This window comes from Chlamydotis macqueenii, chromosome 2 (assembly GCF_036417535.1).
Source record: "Chlamydotis macqueenii isolate bChlMac1 chromosome 2, bChlMac1.mat, whole genome shotgun sequence".
Taxonomy (NCBI): Eukaryota; Metazoa; Chordata; class Aves; order Otidiformes; family Otididae; genus Chlamydotis; species Chlamydotis macqueenii.
In genome coordinates, this window is record NC_141557.1 from 139,115,265 (window position 1) to 139,137,467 (window position 22,203).

Here is a 22,203-nt window from a genome sequence, read left to right on the forward strand (position 1 = left end):
GGAGCGGGGCTACTCTGTCCATGACTACAGGATTGTTGTGCCTCTAAACAAACTCCAGCCATCCTGTCCAGTATGGGTCCCGCCCTCAGCCAAGAGAAGGAAATATGGCCTCTGTTGCAAAACTTAATTTTACTGAGGACTGAGCCCTGGGGACAGCTTTGCTGCCCAGACATAACTGCCCTGCTCTGCTTCCTCAAACAGCAAAACAGCCCAGAGGATTTTTCCCATTTCTACAGGTGCTCCTGCCAGTCTCCTATCCCACACTGCCCATAACTAGGAGACTTCTACAATTCAGCTTCCTCACTTCTGGGCGGCTACCGGTTTAAAAACCCCAAGTGCCTGGTTTCCCCGGGAGCGGAGGAATTCCCCTCAAAGCGCCACCAGCAGCGCCCACCTCGGAGGCCGGGGGAAACTGAGGCCAGGGCTGCGGGGCGGTCGCCATTTGCAGGACAACAAAAGGCCGTACCGCTCCCACAAAGCCCCGAGCCCATAACCCCGCATTCTCGGGTGCCATCTACCGGTACTTTCTCCGTTAAACGTTCGCACCGGACAGGCCTTGGGGGGCCGGGCTGACTGACGGGAGGGGCGGAGCGGAGCGGAGCGGCGGGCAGCATGGCGGCTGCAGCCATAGCGCGGGGAGGGCTGCGGCGCGGGCCCTGCCACCGCATGCTGAGGGCGACGGGCGGCCGGGGCGGGCTCCCGTGGCCGGGGCTTGGCGGCGGGAGGGCGATGGCGGCGGGCTGGAGCCGGCCGGCGCCCGGAGGAGAGGTGCAGTACTGCGCCGAGCTGGTGCGGTGAGTGCCCGGGGGGAGGCCTGCAGACGCGTGGTTTCCCTCTCCTCAGGGGGCGGCGAGTCTGTCGGCTGAGGACGGCTTGCGAGGGATTCCCTCCCGACGGAAAGGCGGCTCAGTTCCCCGCTACAGATGGATGGGGTTTCCCCCCAGGCCGCCCCTCGGCCTCGGCTGGGCACGCCTGTCCGTGAAAAGAGCCCCCGCGGCCCTGCGGTGAACGGCGCCGGTGGAGGGGCTTGCTCCGGGACCTCGCCTTTTCCGGGGGGAGCAGCGGAAAGTTGATAAATATTTAAGCTACATAGACGACTTCACCTGTAAACGGTGATTTCCCTCCATTGCTTCTTTCACAGCTGCTTTTCTTTTGAAATATTGGACGTTTCCATTTCATCTTTCTGCTTTTTGGAAAGATCACCAAAGTGGATGTTTAAAAATCATGGGTGTTTTCGGATCTTCTTGGCTGCTGGGAAGTAGCCAAGCTTCCCAAGTACTCCCTGGAAAACAAGCAAAAGCAGCGGAAATCCCACAGCTGGACAGACAGCTCAAGTAGCTTCTCTGTCCTGAATGCAGCAGGGGAAGGACATCTAGTTTTCAAAAGCATCCATTTTTGGTCAAATCCAGAATGCTCCAAGAGGAGCAGGAGCACAGCTCAGACGCTTCCAGGCCGGGCAATGTTTACAGCTTGGCCTCTGGGCTGTAAACAACGCGCAAGGCCCCTTAGCCGCTTTCTAGCCCACAAGCGTTCAGAGGTACAAAGTGAAAAATGAAACAGGTCTTTCTGTAAAGACTTAAGTAATTTCTTTTTAGATACAGTTGTCCTAGATGGTTGACAAAGGGAGAAGGCTTCCAAGCATGTATAGAAAGAGTGGAACAGGATCATGTTCTCCAAACTGATGCTTGTAAAAGATATAAAGGGGTTTGTGGTCGGCAGTAATGTTTGGAGTAGGAAAACCAACGGAAAGAAGCAGCAGACCTTTGCAGATGCATCAGAATGCACAGCCAGGTTGCATTTTCCTTGGTAAAACTTCAGATTACAGCTTTATTTTCCTGGTTACTCTACCCAGGTTTTGTTTACTTCTGACTCAGGATATCAGAGGCTGTGTGTACAGTTAATATACAGGTAAAACTAACATATATAGGTAAAATGTTTTCAGTAACAGACAACTGTGAACAGAATAGTTAGGTTCTAAGGCACAGAAGATGGTTGAATTTAAACCTTTTTTTTTTTGCTTATTGTAGTTAAACCATAAAAAGGACTACTTATAAAAATACACAAGCATTCAAAATAATAGAATGAAAAGTGGTTATGCTTTGGCATCATTTAATTGAAGCTGCTGTTCACAGTAGCTCATATGGTATGGAAATCATAAGTTATAAAAAATGAAAAGGAAGGAGTTACTATTCAAACAGAAATAAAACACTTGGGGCTATGCAAGCATCAGCTACTCCCCAGTCCTGAATCTGAGTCTTCCCCATGTTAGGAAGAACAACAACTGAGTTATGCTTTAATATAGATTTGCACAACTTTATTGCGATATGCAAGATGTCCTTTCTCTTGGGTTTTCCTTCTATGTTAAATAACTCTTTTACAAGTAGTTTTAAGCTATTTGTTAAAAATATGTTTCCCTAGCAGGTATGTTTTCTGTCTCTTGCTCTTTATGATGTCTGCTCTGGAAGACAAGCTTGTGACTTGATGGACTTACGGAGCTTTGTAGCATGGAAGAAATTACTTTTAAGATGTTTTTCATCATACTGAAAGTCCAGTAATGGTCATAAACAACTCTTCTTCCATCTCTGGGTTCATACGTAAGGGAAACTATGAAAAACACTCAATACCAGACTTAAGGTCATTCCCTCCTTTCTTCATTCCTTACTCTAATATACAGAGAGCTGGGGTGGAACGTGATCTATAGCAATATCAATTTTATTTTACAGGCTGAGGCTTAATGGATTTGCTTTTCTGCTGTTCTGTCCAAGGCTGCACTGTCAGCATAAAATTAATATTTCTTTCTGATTTTTTTTTCTTAGCTACTTTTTGCTACACTTGATTTTAAGCTTCGAATAATTGAGGGGGGGAAAAAACCCCCCAAAAACAACCTGCCAACACCATTACCAGAGGGAAGACAAATTTCTGTTTTGTGCTGCTGTTTACTTTGTGTCATGTGTTTCTTTGTTTCCTTTCTGGAAGTAGAGGTGGCTCTGTATTGTGTGAACAACCCAGGTAAACTGTGTAACTGGAACTGGGAAAATGTGTCTGTAAACCTTGCAGCTCTGCCCAGGGTGGGCGATACTGGACATTGCTACAGTCAGACTTGAAAAAAATAGTGGGTTTTGAGCTGATAATACTTTTCAGAAAAATTGTCTTAATTGACGGAAGTTTGACTTATCTGTTCTTTAATATGAAGGTGACCTTTAAAGCCTGCTAAAATTCACAAATGTCTTTTTTTTTTTTCTTTTTTTTTAATACTTCTGGATTTGCGTCAAACTCTAGAACAGGTTTTACAACTGTTGTGAAAACTCTAAGCATTTGCTAGTTATCAGCTGCTGTGTACTGTAGGGGTAAGAACCTCTGTTAAATCTTGCTTTTTGTTTGATGCTAAAAATAGCAACTCTAATAACCTTTGGTTTTAGTTTGGCTTTGCTATTTTAAGCTCACATTCAAAAGAAATATGAGTACATGTAAGAACAGCACACCTCATGAAAATGAGTCAATGTGTTTTCCTTGACACCTGCTTCTCCACTCTCAAGGTGAAACTTTGGAGTTGCTGATCTTGTTCTAATGAAGAATCAAGTTACAGGCTTATCAGAAATTACACAAAAATGTTGTTCAAAACAAGCAGTTCAGCTTCTCAGAGGTGACCAAATGTTTTTGTTAGCTACAGTTATGTGTGATTTTGCAATTCATGATGCTATGCACTGTGATTGTTTTTAATTTAATGGCACACCCAAGTGGCCAAACAAAGGCATATCACTCTAGATTAGCAACGTTACCTGCAGCGAAATGACCAAAACCCAGAGTTTTTGTACTTTGAATATAGTTGCCAATAAACAAAAACTTGCTGGTTAAGCAAGTGCTCTTCTGCCAAGCTCCAAAGCACAATATTTTTTTAAAAAATTTGTTTCATGTTTGGAACAGAAGTCTGGAAGTCAGACAGTCTGGATTCTATTTGCAGTTCTGCCACAGCCTTGTTCTGTGCCTTTAGCCAAATATCTTGAGATCTGGATTTGAGAGGTGCACTGAGAGTTCAGACAACATTCCCTCTCTCTTGGAGTTTGTCTTATTTTAAAGTAAGCTTAAAAGCTGCTACTTTTGCAGACTCAGAGTTTTGAACTGTAACTTACTACTGTTATTTTAGTTCAGTGCTAAGCAATAGCACACCCAATTTAGATAGAGCTATAAATAATAAATTTATTTTTTCATCCTTTTATAGAAAGCGTGACTATGAAGGGTTTCTGTGTTCTCTGCTGTTGCCTGCAGAATCTCGAACATCTGCTTTTGCTCTGAGAGCCTTCAATGTGGAGCTGGCTCAGGCAGGTATTAAAATATACTTGTGAATTTTGGAAATGTAAAATAATAGTTTCAGTATTCTAAATTACATCAGTAGGTGTGTTGTGGTTTAACCTCAATCAGCAACCAAGTACTGCACAGCTGCTCACTCCCCCTCCCTGGGGGGATGCGGGAGAGAATTTGAAAGTAAGGGAGACTTGTGGGTTGAGATAAAGACAGTTTACTAGGACAGCAAAGGAAAAGATTATAATAATATAATATAAGGTTAATGAAATACACAAATGCACAGTTTCTCACTACCTGACAACCGATACAGCCCGTCCCATGCAGCTATCGTGGAACAGAACTGAGAGTGATCATGGAATGATCCTGAGAAAGAGAGCAAGAGCAAGAGAGCTGCCCACCAGCCAACCCCAGCTTGTACACTGAGCATGACGTTTATGGCATGGAGTACTTCCTTTGGCCAGTCTGGGTCAACTGTACTGGCTGTACCCCTCCCAGCTTCCTGCACATGAGCAAAACCTGGGAAGCTGGGTAAGTCCTTGGTCTCTTTAGAAACAACTAATACCATCAGTGTATTATCAACATTCTTCACACACCAAATCCCGTACTAAATCCAAAACACGGCAGGTACTGGGAAGAAAACTAGCTCCATCCCAGCCGAAACCAGGACAAGGTGGTGTTTTGCCGAGACTAACTTTTTATTCTACAAGGGGCAATAAATAAATAGTGCAATACAAACCTCTAGTTTTGAATGGCCCTTGGAAAGTAGCTGGCTTCTCCTGATTTGTTTTGTTTATGTGTATAGTTTTTCTGACTTTCCTCTTTGTTATGCATTTTAAAATTAAATTATGACAAACACATTGTGGTCCTTGATACTGTTACATGATTGCATCTATGTTCCTACCTTCAAATGCAGCAACTGAATTGGCAAAGTCCAGTTAAATCTTGTCTGTAGAAGATCTGTCAAAAACTTGGATGGTATAACCAGTCCCAGGTCTTTGTTGGCAGAAGCTAGGTGATGGAAAGGGTGCCAGGAGGGAAGTTTGTAATTAGAGAGTTGTGGGAGGGGAGTGGCTGTAGTCTTTCCCCTTTGCTAGGTGGCCAGAAATTGCCAGTGCAACCAAGAAAGTTGGTAACGCTTGCCAGAAAGGAACGATCTGGGAAATGTGCTGACCAAGCAGAAGCCCAGATCAGCTTCTGTGGGCTGTGTTTCTGGCAGCCTTGTGGCACTGCTCTCCATTGCTGCTGTTACCACTGCTGCTTTCCCTTCTGGCAAGAAAGCTAAGGTGAGGCTCACTCAGAACATAGTCTCCGTGGGTTTCAAAGTCAGGTTGTGGTGAAGACTTTTTTTTACTCTCTGTAGTATTTGTATGCTTTATGAGGAATAAATGTAAGTTCAGAAATGAGTACTTTCACTACTGAGTTTGGCTGTGTCCTGTATCTGTCTTTTCAGTGTAGATAGATCCAAGTGCCTTAAAGACACTCTGAATTTCACTCCAGATGTATCCTTTCCAGATTAAAGACTCCATAACTCAGAAGACTACAGGTTTGATGCGAATGCAGTTCTGGAGGGATGCAGTGGAAGGTATATACTGTGATAACCCACCACATCAACCAGTTGCTCTAGAACTGTGGAGGGTAAGATATACCTTTATTGTCCTGAAACACACTTAACTAAAATATTACTGTGGGAAATAATGTAATTGCTTTGTGTGTGCTGTGTTGCACGGTTAACAGCATTATTTTATATAAAACAGATAATGTGAATTGTGTTTGGGTCTGAGTGATGTTTTAAGTTGCCTACAGCAGAGTTGGAGGAGGAGAGGATATTTACGTAGGACCTGCTTGGAGGGTCAGACTTCTGTGAACCATCTGCTTTTTCCTCTTCTGTTTAGGTGAAGGACAGAGTAAATTGTGGTAAGCCATAAGCTGATAGCAAGTGAAGTGCATAAGTATACTTTCCTGAGACAGTGCTAGTCCTGCCTGAAGAGCTGTACAAAAAGACAGGAGACTAAGCACGGAGGCTGAACTACCAAATAGGGTATGAGGAAAAGCCCAAGACCTTCATACTTAGGTACTGGATAATAGGAAGAATCTTAATAGAGTCTTCTCCTCATATCAGGAGTTGATGGATGACTTCTGTTTATGTATTATGTTTTGCACAGATCCTTTTGTGTGTGTTGAATAGTGGGGAATGCACTTGTGAACTTAACAGTTTATTTTTACCAAGATGCCTGAGTTCTGCAGGCACTAGAACGTCACACATGAAGTACACCTACAGATCTGTTCCTCTGCTGCTCATGACCAAAGAAACAGAGGGTTTATTGCAAAATCTTTTGTTTCTAGTTAGGACTGTCATTGATATGTTTGGTGGATGAGTGAAGGTCTGAAGGCAGTGTAAATGGATTTTCCCTTGATGCAGACACAGAACCACAGAATAATTTAGTTGTTAGGGATCTCTGGTGGTCATCTAGTCCAACTTGCCCCTCCAAGAAGGTCTAATGTCCAAGTTAGATTAGGTTGTCAAGGTCACATTGAGTTGAATTTTGAATTTCTTTGGGGATGGAAATTCCATACATTGCTAACGTGTCACCTTAGGGCCACGGGCCACAGCAAGTCTTAGAACCTTCCAAAAAAGCAGCTACCGTAAGAGTTCTACTCTGTAAGATCAAAACTTGCTTTTAAACTGAAGATCTCTGAGCTCCTGGGCAGGAAAAGCTGCAGTTTGTTTAGATCTCAGTAGCTGAACACAGTTAACATAGATCCCATAGGTAGTTAGGTTTATGGACCTGCTGAAAACAGGCAGTGAAATGTGGAGTCTTCATCCAAGTATTCATCTGCATTGTTCTGTTAAAAGCCCGCGAAAAGCAGGATGATCACTGTAGCTGATTTAGAACAATGCATTTCCTGCAGGGTTAGAGCATTTCACTTGTTGCTATCTTGGCTTCACATTCACTCTTCTGCACCTCTGAGACCATAAAAATGAGTCCTTTCCAAGTTCTCTTTCAGTTATTTTTGGCAGTGCTGAAACCATGGCCTCTGCCTAACTCTTCCTCCTTCAAATGTGAAATAAAGCATAAGTGAGCACTTGTTCCTGTCTATCAACACTCATGTTTAGACTAAAATTGGGATTTAAACAAGATACAGTTTGTTTAACAAAGAGAAAACATAGGTAAAGCCAAGAAGTGAAATAAAGCACCTGTTACAGTCACTTTTAGGAGAACCAGAGCCATTCATAGGTGTCTCCAGCTCAGATAAAGTGTGTGTGCCGTAGCCACAACAAAGTGTTTATACAGTTAGAATGAAGACTGGCAAAAGTTGTGAGCCTTTTTATGGGATTATGGGAGTTGAAGATGCACCTAGGGTGATATTTTAATGCAGACATTAAAGTGCAGAATTGGCTGTTTTATATGTCAATCTGTCTGTGTCTTTGCTTTTTATTTCCTTCTTTCTGTCTCTGTTCCAGCATATGGCAAACTTCCCAGGAACAAGACCATTTTCTCTCAAAATGCTTTTGTCTCCTTTCCAAGGAGGAACTTGCTTTAGTGTAGCTTAACTTATTTTTGTTTCTGAAGATACCCTCTCATATAGTTGTCTGAGTGGGTTAGGTACAAGTTAGTTTTGAGTATGATTGTACATATTCTTTTGACCACTTTTAATTTCAGGTTGCCTGTGTGTGTATCAATGTGGGGTGGAAATTTTAGTAGCAGAAGAGTCACTTACAACAAACCCAACACATTATCATGGTTTAACCCCAGCCAGCAGCTAAGGGCCACACAGCCACTCACTCAGTCCCCCTCTGGTGGCATAGGGGAGGGAATTGGAAGGATAAAAAACTGATGGGTTGAGATAAAAACAATTTAAAAATTAAAAAGAAATAATAATAACAACAATAATAATAATAATAATTGTAAGGAAAAGAAGATAAAAAGAGCAGAGAGAAAAAGAAAATCCAGCAAAGACAAGTGATGCAAATGAAAACAATTGCTCACCACCAACTGACCAATGCCAAACCAGTCCCTGAGCAGCGTCCTCCCCTGGTTTTACTGCTGAGCATGGCATCATATGGTATGGGATACCCCTTTGGTCAGTTGGGGTCAGCTGTCCCAGCTGTGTCCCCTCCCAGCCTTTTGTGCACCTCTAGCCTGCTTGCTGGCAGCGTGTGAGAGGCAGAAAAGCCTGCATAAGCACTGCTCAGCAGTAAACATCAGTGTGTTATCAAGACTATTTGCAGAACAGATCCAAAACATAGGCCCGTACAAGCTGCTGTGAAGAAATTTAACTCTCTCTCAGCCAAAACCAGTACAACATTCAGATGTAAATCATTCAGATACTGAGATACCAATTGCAACCCTTTCCAACAGCTAAGACTCCCAGTCATACTCCTTTCTCACAAACAAGAAAATTAATTTTGAAGTAAGAAGGAAGGAAGAAAGAATTAGCTGTCTCTGTGGTAAGATTTCACCTTACATTTGATTTCTCTAAAGAAAGACCAGTAGAAGACAATCCAAACAGAACTGATTGTGAAGGTAGATGTTGAAAAATAATGCCAAAGGTATTTCTAGGGGCTCTGATAGCTCTGGACACTGCAGAGTGCTGGAGAAAACTAACAGTACAACCTGACCTGGTGACCTTTGCACTCAAGATGTGATTTTATTTCTACATTTCGGCAAATACCCCAAGAATGACCTGTTTGAAGAGCACAGTTTCACAAATGTTCAAGAATGTTATTGCAATTCTTAGAAAGAAGGTTTTGGAAAGACACCTGAACTCAGAAATATTGCAGAGCTGTTAATAGAGTTAACTTGTCTTTTGCACAGCATCTTTTCTGTATATCCTTTTCCTACTGATGATTTTGTATTAGGACAATTTTAATTTTCTGGAAGAAATAATAATTTATCATGTTAAATGTGTTCCTAAAGTTTTTATATCCCAGAATAGTCACATTTGGATTCCAAGAGTTTTATGCGGTTGTAAAGTATATAAATAGTCTTTAATAGTATTTCTAGAATTATTAGTACCTCAACTCTCAGTGACTTTAATATAAACTTACATGTCAGCTGTGTCATATTTGTTCTCACTTATCTGTCCATTTTGAACATATGAAAAGTGAGGCCTAATACTCCGTTCCTTTGTGTGGAAGAAGCCAATTTTCAAAACTGAAAAATGAGGACTTGTGTGTTTGAATGAAAGTAGCTCAAAATTGGTGTAATGTACAAGTTGAATAATTTAGTAGAACTCAGTTTGGTGCTTTAAGTCTTGACCTGTGACTGTTTCAAGGATTTCATTTACAAAATGATACTCAAGACAAACAAGTGAGGAGGAAAACTGTCATTTGTAGTTGTAACTTAAAATTTGCCTTTTCATGTACCAGGTACTTCCTCAAGCAGATTTTGTTGAATTGACAGGAATATCTAGTCTTGTCAAACCTTGGAAAAATACTTACAAATATAATGGATGAAAAGAAGTTGAAAGTGAGCTATAAAGGCTAAGACTGTGACAAATGTGCTCTACATGTTTTTAAAGGAGTATTTATATCTGTGATTGTAAGCTTTTTGATGGTGTGGTCTGCAAAATTCGGTGTGTGTAAGAGGATTGAAGGTAAGTTGATAGAATGAAGTGGTATAGTAAGAAAATCAAATAGATAAGAGCCAAAAGAAGAATGCGTGAGTATGAGATGCTGTGGGATAGTTTTTTAAACAAAACCATAATACTAATTATATTCCTTTGTTAGGATGCTGTCTTTACAGTTTATATTGGTAAGTTGTACTGATGATTTCTTGAAAGTTTGCAGGGGAAATTTTTTATTACTGGACTCTGGAGGAAACTCTGTTCTCTTTGGAGAGTGAATGACTCCATGAAAGAATAGATTACTTTCAAAAATATATTTAAACAAAAGCTTTTAGTTAACTGGTTTGATGTCCAAGATTTCATTTTTTGTGTGCAACAACTTGTAGCAAATGCCAGTTGAAATTTTTTGTGTTTAAAGAAGCCAATCGTATAATTCTATGATTTTCTACTGACTTACAACTTTGATTTAACTCAGTTAATACAATCCTTGTAAGAAAAGGATTGTCTAAAATATATTTCAGCCTTCAGAGTGCAGTACTACCATCACTTTGTATACATTAACATGGATGTTTTATTTGATAATTTTCAGGCTGTCAAGAGACATAACTTGACTAAAATGTGGTTCATGAGGATCATTGATGAAAGAGTAGGTATTTACCATTCAAGGTCTGATTCTGTTTTTAGTTGTACGTGTTTTTTTCACTTTAATTTTATGTGTGTGTAAAATAAAAGCTTAAGTAATTAATCTTTTCCAGACAGTAGTATTTCTCTTTAAGAATGGTATTGCTTATTTCCTGTTAATTCTCCCTTGATGCCCTTACTCATAATTTCTGTTCTTTCTGGCCAAAACAACTAATAGGATCCTTTGTTTAGTTTTGCTTTAAAATAGATGTAGTTTGTGAGTCAACATCTTTCTTACTGCTCTGATAACCAGTGTATCTAGGCTCACATTTTCTGTTACTGGTCTCTGTTCCTGATTTGAAGTGATTACTGCTAGAGGTAATCCATTGGGAGATACCCTTAGATACCTTCTGTATGTACGTGAGGGAAGTTCCATCCTATGGGATTAAATAATAAGGTCTCCATATGCAACTGTTAAGAATTCTGGAAAGCTACATTTTAATAGAAATGGAAATGAAGATATGCAAGAAGGGAGACCCATACATGGTACCTTTTTGTGCCATTATAGTCTTGCCCCAAGAGAAAGGACATCTTGCATATTGCAAAAAGTTGCACAAATCTACATCATTGGTATCATCTTATTCATAGAATCATAGAATGGTTAGGGTTGGAAGGCACCTTTAAAGGTCATCTAGTCCAGCCCCCCTGCAAGGAGCAGGGACATCTCCAACCAGATCAGGTTGCTTAGAGCCCCATCCAACCTCCCTGTCCAACCTGGCCTCGAATGTTTCCAGGGATGGGCATCCAACACCTCCCTGGACAATCTGTTCCAGTGTTCCACCACCCTCATTGTAAATTTTTTTTTTCCTTACATCAAGTCTGAATCTACCTCCTTCTATTTTAAAACCATTATCCCTCATCCTATCACAACAGGCCATGATAAAGAGTTTCTCCCTGTCTTATAAGCCCCTTTTAGGTACTGGAAGGTCACTGTAAGGTCTCCCTGGAGTTTTTTTCCAGGCTGAACAGCCCCAGCTCTCTCAGCCTGTTGTCATAGGAAAGGTGCTCCAGCCCTCTGATCATCTTTGTGGCCCTCCTCTGGACCTGCTTCAACAGGTCCGTGTCCTTCTTACGTTGGGGGCTCCAGAGCTGGACGCAGTACTCCAGGTGGGGTCTCATGAGAGCAGAGTAGAGGGGGAGAATCACCGCCCTCGACCTGCTGGCCACTGTTCTTTTGATGCAGCCCAGGATGCGGCTGGCTTTCTGGGCTGGAAGCGTGCATTGCTGGCTCATGTTGAGCTTCTCGCTCACCAGCACTCCCAAGTCCTTCCCCTCAGGCTGCTCTTGATCCATTCTCCACCCAACCTGTATCTGTGCCTGGGATTGCCCCAGCCCAGGTGCAGGACCTTGCACTTGGCCTTGTTGAACTGCATGAGGTTCGCATGCGTCTACTCTCCAGCCTATCCAGGTTCCTCTGGGTAGCATCCCTTCCCTATAGCATGTCAGCTGCACCACACAGCTTGGTGTCATCAGTGAACTATTCCTCCTCACCTCTTTTCTCACCATGTCAATTTTGCCCCTAGATAACCTTCTGTTGTGACGAGTCATGGATATAAAATATCAAACATTAAATGACCCATCTGAACTGTTCTGCCACGCTTTGCTGTTTCTCCTTATTGTGGCTGTGGAGTTTTCTCTAAGCAACATTGTAAATTTGAGCATTCAAATCACATGGATTTTAAAATAACCACCCTTTTTCTGGGAAAAATGAGGAAGCATTTCACTGGTATAGTGGTGCTGTTACTTGACACAAGGGCAAGAATGAATAACCGAGGGCAGGAATTTCTTAAGCTAGCTTTGCTGCTGAAGTTAGTGTCTCATGAAGTTATACACTGAGAAAACTGATGGTCAGTTACTTGCAGAGTGCCATACCTATGAAAGACTCCAGAGTTTTTTAATCTTAAGACTGTTTTTTAACCTTAAGACTGGGTTTTTAACCATAAAAGCCACTAAGACAGGAAGAATGCTGGCGAGTGTAATGTTTTGGGGGGTATTTGCGTATGACTTTGAAACTCGTGTGTATATTTGATGGATGGATTTTGTGCATATTTTAAAAAATACATTCCTGTTTTTCTGAATTTCTGTGTGCTTCAGATGCAAATTAACTTAAAATTGGCAACCCCGTAGTGCAAGAATACCATATTACGTTTTGTTTTGATTGTATCTTTTTTTTATGAAGAATTCTGATTTCTTATTATTGCAAAGATTATATTTGCAATATAAGCTGCAGTAACTGCAGACTTGGCTGCAGTTGCATGTGGTTAGTTAATAGTGGATTAGGCTGACCTGACTGTAGTAATAAACTTGGAGAAATAGCAGTTATGTTTACATTTTACTGAAGTTCTGTGCTCACATTGCAGGAGAAGAATTTGGATGATAGAGCATACCGTAACATCCAGGAGCTTGAAACGTATGCTGAGAACACTCAGAGTGCTCTCTTGTACCTCACCTTGGAAATGCTGGGTAGGTGTTTTCCCCTTTATGGATTTTGTTGATGATGCATTAGTGCAGGTACAACATTCACTGATGTTTCAAAAAGCCCACTGTTTTTCCAGTGGAGTTTAATTTCAGTAGAAGTTGTCTTAGGTAATACTTCAGATAACTTTTGAATGCTCAACAATAGATCTGAAATCTTACTCCACCTTCCTAGAACTACATACTTTCCTTAGAAGCTGCTCAGTGGAAAGCTCACTGAAGTGCAGTTTCCTACTGCTCTCTTCTTGGTCGCTTAACACCGTTTTCTCTTTTCCTGGTCCTATTCCAGAGTGTGGTAAATTAATCTTTTCGCTGTATTATCTAATTGTCCCACTTGTTAGAACACAAACTGGTGTAGTTATTCTGTAGCTGATTGAATAGCTAGAAAAAAAAATGCAACAAAGATTATATGATCCTTGTGGTTAAGAGCTAGTATCTGTGTCATGTCTAACGTAAGAGTCACAGACTGGGAAAGAACTGTTCATATTCAGTGAAGAAAAGAGTGACTTCCTTTTAGGTGTCTGTTGCATTATGGAAGTATTTCCTGTATGAGCTCAGAAGTAAAAGAAGAGTGAGAATTACTATTATGTAGTAATATTTAGTATTGTAGTAGTAATACTTTATTTCTGCTTATGAGAGTAGTGTGCTGGAGGGCCAATGCTGAGGTTAAAGAGTTTGAAAAGTAAAAAGAGAGAGAAGTGAAAAAAGAGAGATGGTGAGCGCATTCTTCTTAGGAAGAAATGAGGAACCTATCTCGTAACATCTGATGTTTGCTTCCTCAGTAGGAATTCGGTGAAATGTTGCAAGTGTCTTTCTGAACTTCTGATTGAAGAAATGTAGGAGTATGAGAAATATCAGTGTCTTCCATTCTGAGAAATGTCCTCAGTCCTGAAGAAGTTCAGTCATGCTTGAGTACTCCTGATAGAAGTCAGATGATCCTCCTCTTGAAAATCTGTTGTGGGGGCTGTGGATTTTCTAGGTACCTTATTGTCATGTTCAACTTGTCTTAAATATACCAGTGTAACAAAATAATGAAGCAAAAGTCTCCTTCACTGGATATTAAAGAGTTAACTTCTGTGGGTTTTTTTCCAGAAATGGAGAAACTAATTGAATGCAGCCCTTCTCTTGGTACTTCCCATCAGCAGTCTTTTCTAGACTAGGGGACCTGGTTTCATTACAGGTCATATTTGCTAAATTTCTTCTGCTTTTTATCTTCTTTATTCCTGATCTGTCTCCAGTTTGTGTGTGTCTCTCCCAGTAGCAGTGCTGCTTTATTCTTCCTGATTTTGGGTTACTTCTTTTGTTAAGCTCATTCTGACTGGTAATCTTGTTGTCCAAAGTCCTGGTACTTCCTCCCAGCTCCTGTCATTTAAAAAATTTAATATTTTGCTCTCTGATTCATTGCCTAAGTAGTCAGGAGTGTGGTACTACGCATTTTGTTAAACCTTTTCAGAATCTCACTTTTGGGATATGTTCCCAGTTTGAGTGTGAGTTGCTGCTAACTCTTAATCTTTGCGCTTTTTTTTTTTTTTTTTTTTTTAATTTATAGTTATATGTAAAGCCTGAGCTGCCCAGTCAGCATCAGGAAGTTATATTTATTGATTCCTCCAAGCCACACTCTGCTTTCTGCTGTTATTGCCAAAATGAGTCCATGTAGTCTGCCTATAGCCAACTGTTTCGCAAAGGCTTCTGAGACCAGTGCAAGGCTCAGGCAGGCTTGGGTAGGGAATCTGGTACGCCCAGTATCATTTTCAGGTGTCTGTAATTCCTCTATCCTCATTTCTTTCTTTGTAGAATGCTACTTCTTGTTAGAGCTTTTGCAAATTTTAATTTCAATTTTCCTTTAAATTTGCATTTTATTCTGGGTCAGTCCTGTGAAAACTTTGGCTTTATGATCAGTCTAAGCCAATCTTGTATGGTCTTGCCACAAACAGTGATGGTGCTCCTCTGCCCCGCTCATCGCCGCCTTCTTTCAGTTCTCACAGTTGTGTGACCACGCAGTAACTAAAATTAGTTTTCCATTGTTTTGGTGATCTGATTCAGTTTGCCGTGCTACTGCCTCATTGCCCATGACAGCACAAGGGAGGTGGCAGAAATACGAGTTTGGGGGGGGGTAAGTGTAGGTCCGTTCTCTTTGGCTTCGGTACGCTGCTGAATCAGCTGCAGCTAATAATGAAACCATGCTGTAAGCATTAATGGTTGTCAGGAATCTCACACTTGAATGATTTTTCTGGCAGGAAAAACAGTTCTTGAAATATTGTTGTCCTGGGAGAAGACATGCCAATGAAAATGAGTTTGTGTACTGATTTATTATATCTGAATAGGTATGACTCCACTAAGTGTACCATTGCAGAAATTGCAACAAGCTAAGAGGCATCTTTCTCCTGAATATGGAAATGAATGAATTTCCCTGCTGCTTTGCACGTCTGAGATGAGATCTCCAGGCAGTTTATGAACATAGACAGTTCTCTTACGGACCAACGCACTTAGCTTTCCTTAAGTACGACTGTGATATACATCAGAGAAGACTGTCACCCTAAAAAGGCCTGATAGTGTGTTTCTAAACATATTATTTCTGCAATTTTAGGTGTGAGGGACATCCATGCCGACCATGCCGCCAGTCACATTGGGAAAGCGCAAGGCATAGTTACCTGTTTAAGAGCAACTCCGTATCACAGTACAAGACAAAAGGTCTTTCTTCCCATGGACATTTGTATGTTGGTAAGAGACACAAGTTGTCTGGAATTGAACCAGGGTAGTGTTTCTAACTGTGTCTCTCAATGCTAGACATGATATCATAATTTATTAGGCCAGAAACAGAACCCCTTTTTTTCATTATTTTAACTGTTTCTGCTGTGGCCTAGTAATATACCATTGTCATGGTTTTATATTTTTTTTTGGAGATTAGTTATTTTTTGGTGGGTTTTTTTAATTAAATGTAGTAGTATTTAAGCTTTCAGGAATTTTTCCATTAATGTGTAGAAACACACATATGGAATGGGGCCTAAGTTTGGAGGGGAGTTTGTTTTTTTGCTTTTTCTTTTTTCTTTTCCTGTCCACATAAAAGAAGGACTGGCAAGAAATTTTATTTCTGAACAACCTTCTCAGTTTTCTCTTTACTACCTTTTTATAAATGTGCTGATGGTTTTGTTTTTTTGTTGTTGTTGGGGGTTTTTTGTTATATATTTGATAGCTATAATGATACATTCCATACATTGCTGTAGGACAGAGTATAGTCCTCCAATTTAAACTGTACGCCTAATTTGCATTGGAATGTAGCAGATCTTGCAATTTGGGTAAAATGGGATAAAAGCTCAGGCTAGATCTGTAGACGTCGTAGCTGTTATTCCTTCATCTCCAATCTTTATTTTTAAATGTTAATACTGTTCTTTTTGTATTTAACCAAAATGTATGTAATTGTGGTGTTGCTTTAAGGCAGTTATGTTAGAATTTTCCGAATATCACTTCAATACAATTGAAAGTTTTGATTTGAAGTTTAGTCATTTAGGTAGTTGCAATAAACATAGATACAATATAGGTCAGGGCTATAAGACTGAGAAAGGAGCTGCACCCTGCTGTCAGCCCTTCTGGGACTGGATGGTATGGGAGGCCTTCCAGGTTTTTAGCTTTTCAAACATAACTTGGAAATTCACAGTCATTCCTTGCCACGGAAGGTGTTTTACAGTGAAACTGTGGAAACAGCTTGCATCCCTTCTGTGTAGACTGAGCATCTTGTAAGCATTTCAGCTGCTGGCAAGTATTGCAGAGTTCTACTGGAGTCTCCGTCTCCTGTGAAGCCTACATGCCTACCTTTATACAGCTTTCACATTTCTGAGTGTTGTTGAGAACAGGCAACTGGTGCAATTTGGAATATCCCATATTATGTCTTGCATTGGTCACTGTAGTCAAAGAATAAGTTTGGGCTTGGATTTTGGGGGTTTTAGGGTGGGGTGTTTTTGGTGATGTTGGTTGTTGTGTTGGTTTGGTTTGAGGAGTAGGGTGGGTTTTTTTGCTTTTTTTGTTTGGGCTTCTTGCAAGCCTGGTGGTGGACACCAATCCCAAGATAATTACTTCCTTCATAAACCAGCATGGCTTCTGTGTTAGCTGTTACTGACTTTCTTCTGCTCAATATTGATTCTTGGATTATGGTTTTAAAAATTGGGCATCTAAACTGATCTAACTTCCTAAAACTTTAAAATTTAGCTTGGATATCTGACTGACCACAAAGTCTTTAGGAAACAAATTCATGCAGAGAGAGTCTGTACCAACTGTTCTCTTTGTTCTCTTTTTTTTTTTTTTTTTTTTTCCAAGAAACTGACAAAAAAAAAAGGGAAATAAAAAAAGAGGGGGCAGTGGTAAAATATTTAGGTTCTTTTCAGTCTTTTGTCATTAATTTGGTTGCTCAGACAGGTTTTTGAGAAGCTAAAATGGAAACTTGCTATTTATTGAGAGTTTTTCTCTTTTTGATTTTTCCTTCCTATGTCTAGCATGGAGTTTCACAAGAGGATTTCATAAGAGGCAAGCAAGAGAAAAATGTGAGAGATGTAATATATGACATTGCCAGCCAGGCCCATATTCATCTAGAACATGTGAGATTCCTTCCCTTTTATTTATTTAAATAAACATAATTTATGCTAATCTCCACAAAATATTGTGCATATGAGTTGTTAGAAGACTTATGGCTGCATACTTAATTTCAAATAGTTTACCTTTAGTTTCTTTGAGAGTTTAAATTTAAAAAAAACCCAACAAACTACCACACAAAACCTTTAAATATTACAACTACTTCTGTATGAGTATTACATTTATCTGTGTGCACAGGAGGCAGTTTACTCACAGCCAGTCAAATTGTGTATATATATAAATACTGCCAAAAAGCCTTATTACTGGGAGAGAAACTTCAAGCAGACTTTTATAAATGCAACTATATGCCAGCATGGGATCAGCGCCGTAGAAAGCACTTCTGCATATGGTATTTCACAGCACAGTGGAATGGCTGCCAGGAAATCAGAACATGTTGCCTTTAACTGCTGGATGGTCTGTGTGGGAGGGGGGATTCACTCCCTAGCATGACCAGCCATGCTCAAAGCTATGTTGGGAAAGGTGCCTTCTGTTTGTTTATTTTCTGGCTCACAGCCAAGTGAATTAGGAAAGACTTTATTTGCTTGGAACAGTGAATAATGAATCCTGAAGAAATGCAGAGTCCTACTCTATTTTTTTTTATGCTCTTATTTTAGCTACACTCTGAATTGCTTGTTGGTACATAATACAAAAGCAAAAGAATGTTTCATCAGCAATGCTGTGTCTGCCTTTATCTGGAAAACAAAACTTGAAAGAAGCACTGTAAAGAGTTTCCTACGGCTACAAGTACATTTGTGCCTATACTTTTACTTCCAATCAGGGTTGTCTGAAAAGATACTCTGTCTTCAGAGTAAATAAATGCCAGATTTATCTCTGTATTTACACCATTAATGTAATCCTCAATTACAGCGTGACCTGTGATCACAGTATTTTATGCAATACAGATAGGAGAGCCTTTCCTCATTTTTCTGAAGGTGAAATGAGGCATCCCTGGTTTGCTCAGTCAGTGGTTAGTTAGTTGATGTTTTCATTTTTTGCTAATAACATGTAGCCTTGGGCTTTATTTTTAGTACAGACTATTTATAATTTGCATTTAGTGCATTCCTGTTCATGTTGTTTCACCTGGTGTCTCAGCTTTTGTTGTCACATGCCCAGGGAAATTGTTCATTCCATGTAGAAGCAAGGAAGGGAGACAAAGAAAATGCAAGGTCAAAACTGTCCACTATCTTTGTTCAAGCTGAAATATTTTGATTTTTCTTTTTTTTTTTTTTTTTTTTTCCTCACCCCTCAACCTGTAATGCACAGCGTATAAAACTGTTGCAGCTGTGGCTTACAAAAATGCCAGGTACCTGGCCTGAAATGCCTCATATCAGGGATGGGAGGCATGGAAAACAAGCGATGTGCATTTATTGTCCAGCTGTTTAAAATTTGGTTGCTGATATTGCATGGAAACTTTGGGACAGAAGCAGGGAGGAATTCAGTTCTTCAGATCCTTTCAGTTAATTTGATAATTCTTAGTGCATTGTTCCCCTGGCTCCCAGCATGCCAAACAGCTTCTGAAGAAAACAGGCAGAACCTTACCTTCCCACTTCATTCCTAGAGCCCTGCCCATGTTATGCACTGGGAGAGTTGTAAGGAAAATACACAATGTGATCATGTAATTGGAGACTATACAGAAAAGTATAAACACAAGGAGACCAGATTAGGGCAGCATTAGCATTTTATTCAATTTACTGTTGATCTCTGCCCCCCCAGCTTTTTTTAAATGGATGGGTTCTATCATCTTAATTAATAAAAAAAACCCTCTGAATACTTGCTTCCAGCCTATGTCATCAACAGTGAAGAATAATTGACAGTGCAGGATCTCTAGAGTGTTCAAACCACTTGAACTGGCAGTAACTGGCAGTAATAATGGGGTTATTAGCCTCCTTGTAATCAGATGGTCTTTGTTAATGCAAGGATAGATACTTTCTCTCCTAATGGATGAAATAGGCTTTTGCTGGAACATTTCCTGGGTGTTTCAAGACTTTATGTGAATGTAATGGGCTGGTGCCTTTAAATGCATCTGTTCTCCTGCGTAAAATCACCATCTTCTTTTGCCTGAGGGTCTTTTCAGCCACTTACCCTCTGTCTTAGTTGGAATTACAGGGTAGGGTAAAGTTTAAACCTGCAGAGGGATTTCAACAATCTCAGCATTTATTACACAAACCACATATTTTGGAGGATGAGGGTAACAGTTACCAGTCGCCTTTCACAGTCAGAAGAAATGTAGTCGTCAAATGCTAAATTAAGTCGCAGCGATATTGTATGAAGCATATTGTAGTAATGTGGCACTTAATCTTGGGAGAAAAGTTTCTGAAGTGTGGTCAGCTCTTCTTGATACTGCGACTGATGACCAGCAGAGGGCAAAGTAAGATAATAAAGATTGCACTTTTCTTTAGGAATTGTGTTTTATTAGATTAAAAGCATATAATAAAAGTGCTCTGTCAGTCCCATAGTGATACCTTCGAAAGGCTGTGAATACATTTATATGTTCCCCCTCTTAAGCACCCCCTACCCCATTCCTTTTTTAAAAAGGAAATCTCAATTGTGCTAACTCATTATGGACTCAATTTACCAAGATAACGTGCTTTCTGAATGACATGCAGGCCATTCTGGGTTAAGAAGGTCAAGCAAGACTACTTACTTTTTTCATCTCACAATAATAGTAAGGCAGAGCATTAGATAGGGAAGAGCATTTTGCTTTTATACATACATATATGCACACTCTATTTCAGAGTTTTAAAATAATTTGCCTTCTGAAAAGGTGCAGTATTTTTCCCACCTAAAGTTTTAGCCTGATGTTCTCTGTTGTCTGGAAAGATCCAAGGAAAACCAACAGAAACCCATGCATTCCGATCAGTATTCATAGAGGGTGGGTTGGTTGGTTGGTTGGTTTGAACATGTAGGCAAAGGTAAAACAAGAAGGGATTCTATATTTATAAATAAACACTACAGGAAGATTTGCTTCAGCTCTGCTAGATATACCTGAGTTGGACGGGGGTTTAAATTGTAGATTTGATTCAGCTATGGTTTAGACTCTGTTTATAGGTAGATACAGAGGACCTGAGCCATTGAGATTCTTTCAAAGTGCAATAAATGTAAATGGCGTGAAACTGGACTTCTGAGACTGATGGCAACACTGGGCCAAAAAGATGCACTCGGAGAAATGCATTTCTGGTCTTCCATAATTTCTGTCTCTTGGGATGCAAAGAGTTATTTGGTGAGGAGAAAAAAGTGTTAAGCCATATTTATTAAATCAGATGCAACTAGGAACTTTGTCAGAACTAGGGATGTTAATTTACACTGGTTTGTTATATGTAAACTGTAAGGTTGTCAAAACACATAAGAATTTTAGCAAGCCTCTGCCAGTATTACATACTTTCTGTGTAATTAGTTTTGTATACAGTGAGGGATGATGCTGGTTTGCACATAAGTTATAGTTTTAGGATGTCAAAACTAAAAGTGACAAAGCTTGTAATACAGTCTGTTGGCTCTTACCATTGTGTCTAGCACTTGATGTTTAATCTGAAATGTTACATTCTCCTGATAAGTACATTTGTGTTTTGTTTTGTTTTGTTTTTCTCCTACCTTACCCCATTTACTTTCAGGCTAGATCTTTCAGTAAGAAAGTTCCTGTGAAGGCATATCCTGCTTTTCTCTGTACGGTGGGTGTGATATCATGCACTCTTTAAGTGATGGACTCATTTCTGTGCTAATATGTTTGTGAAGAGTATCAAATTAAGCATGGTTAACTAATGCTTCATGTGTCTATTTTGGGAGGATGTAATACTTCTGAGTATCATAATGTGTGTCTGACTGTGGAACCTCGTAGTTTTGATCAACACTTCTAATCCTCCTTCTTTAATGACATCATTTCTCCCAAGATGTCTGTATATCCATAGACAATCGTTCTGATACAAAGGCCCAAAATCTTGTCTATTTTCATAATTTGCTGTTTGGTCTAGTAACAGATAATGCTTCTCTTCACAAAACCTGCCCTTTTTTTAATCCTTTGAATGTGATGGTTACGCTACCACTTAATAAAACAGGCAAACTGTCAAGCCTTTTTACACTTCCTTATTCAGTTTAATGTATTGCTTTTAAAACTTAATGCCCAATTATTTGTGTGCACCATATGGACTAAGCTTTTTTTTTCTTTTCTAGGTTGCTGTAGATGATTATTTATATAATATACGAAAAGTGGACTTCAATATATTTAATCCAAGCTTACAAAAGAAGAGTACATTGTTACCATTGCATTTATATATTAGATCTTGGAAAAAAACATATTAAAGTTATTTTTAATATGGATTCGGAGTGATGAGTTTTCTCTTTAAAGTCTTAACTTCATAGAATTGTTAAGTATCTAACTTCACACTTCTGCAAAGTGCAGTTCGTGGGAAGCAGCAGATGCACATGAACTGTAGCAGTCAGCTTGCTGGCAGTAGTTAAGTTTGTTCTTGGAATATTAGGCTGATATCTCTGCTTCACATGTCTGCCAAATCATATGTCTTCATCTGAGATTACTTTTCTTGTCTTTCATGTAATAACAGC

The 22,203-nt window shown here is 39.9% G+C and overlaps 1 protein-coding gene across 4 annotated transcripts; it reads left to right on the forward strand.

Annotated features, from left to right (window-relative positions):
• Positions 1-612: 612 nt before the first annotated feature.
• Positions 613-21,960, forward strand: NDUFAF6 (NADH:ubiquinone oxidoreductase complex assembly factor 6). 4 transcript variants are annotated; one of them, XM_086741055.1, is made up of 9 exons: positions 613-794; positions 4,220-4,319; positions 5,815-5,937; positions 10,460-10,516; positions 12,912-13,014; positions 15,614-15,747; positions 17,514-17,615; positions 21,258-21,314; positions 21,814-21,960. In XM_086741055.1, exons 1-9 carry the CDS (start codon positions 613-615, stop codon positions 21,940-21,942), a joined length of 987 nt encoding a protein of 328 aa, XP_086597181.1. In that variant the 3' UTR covers positions 21,943-21,960. The 4 variants fall into 4 exon arrangements, with proteins under 4 accessions (XP_086597181.1, XP_086597178.1, XP_086597180.1 ...); XM_086741052.1 differs by having other exon boundaries at positions 726-794; positions 4,220-4,323; XM_086741053.1 differs by lacking the exon at positions 613-794 and adding an exon at positions 3,300-3,643 and having other exon boundaries at positions 4,220-4,323.
• Positions 21,961-22,203: the final 243 nt, after the last annotated feature.

Bases quoted from the DNA above. Each gene is read 5' to 3' on its own strand.
- NDUFAF6 (XM_086741055.1), top strand. From the start codon at position 613: ATGGCGGCTGCAGCCATAGCGCGGGGAGGGCTGCGGCGCGGGCCCTGC. The intron at 5,938-10,459 runs GTAAGATATACC...GATAATTTTCAG, and splicing joins TTGCTCTAGAACTGTGGAGG to GCTGTCAAGAGACATAACTT. The intron at 15,748-17,513 runs GTAAGAGACACA...TCCTATGTCTAG, and splicing joins CCATGGACATTTGTATGTTG to CATGGAGTTTCACAAGAGGA.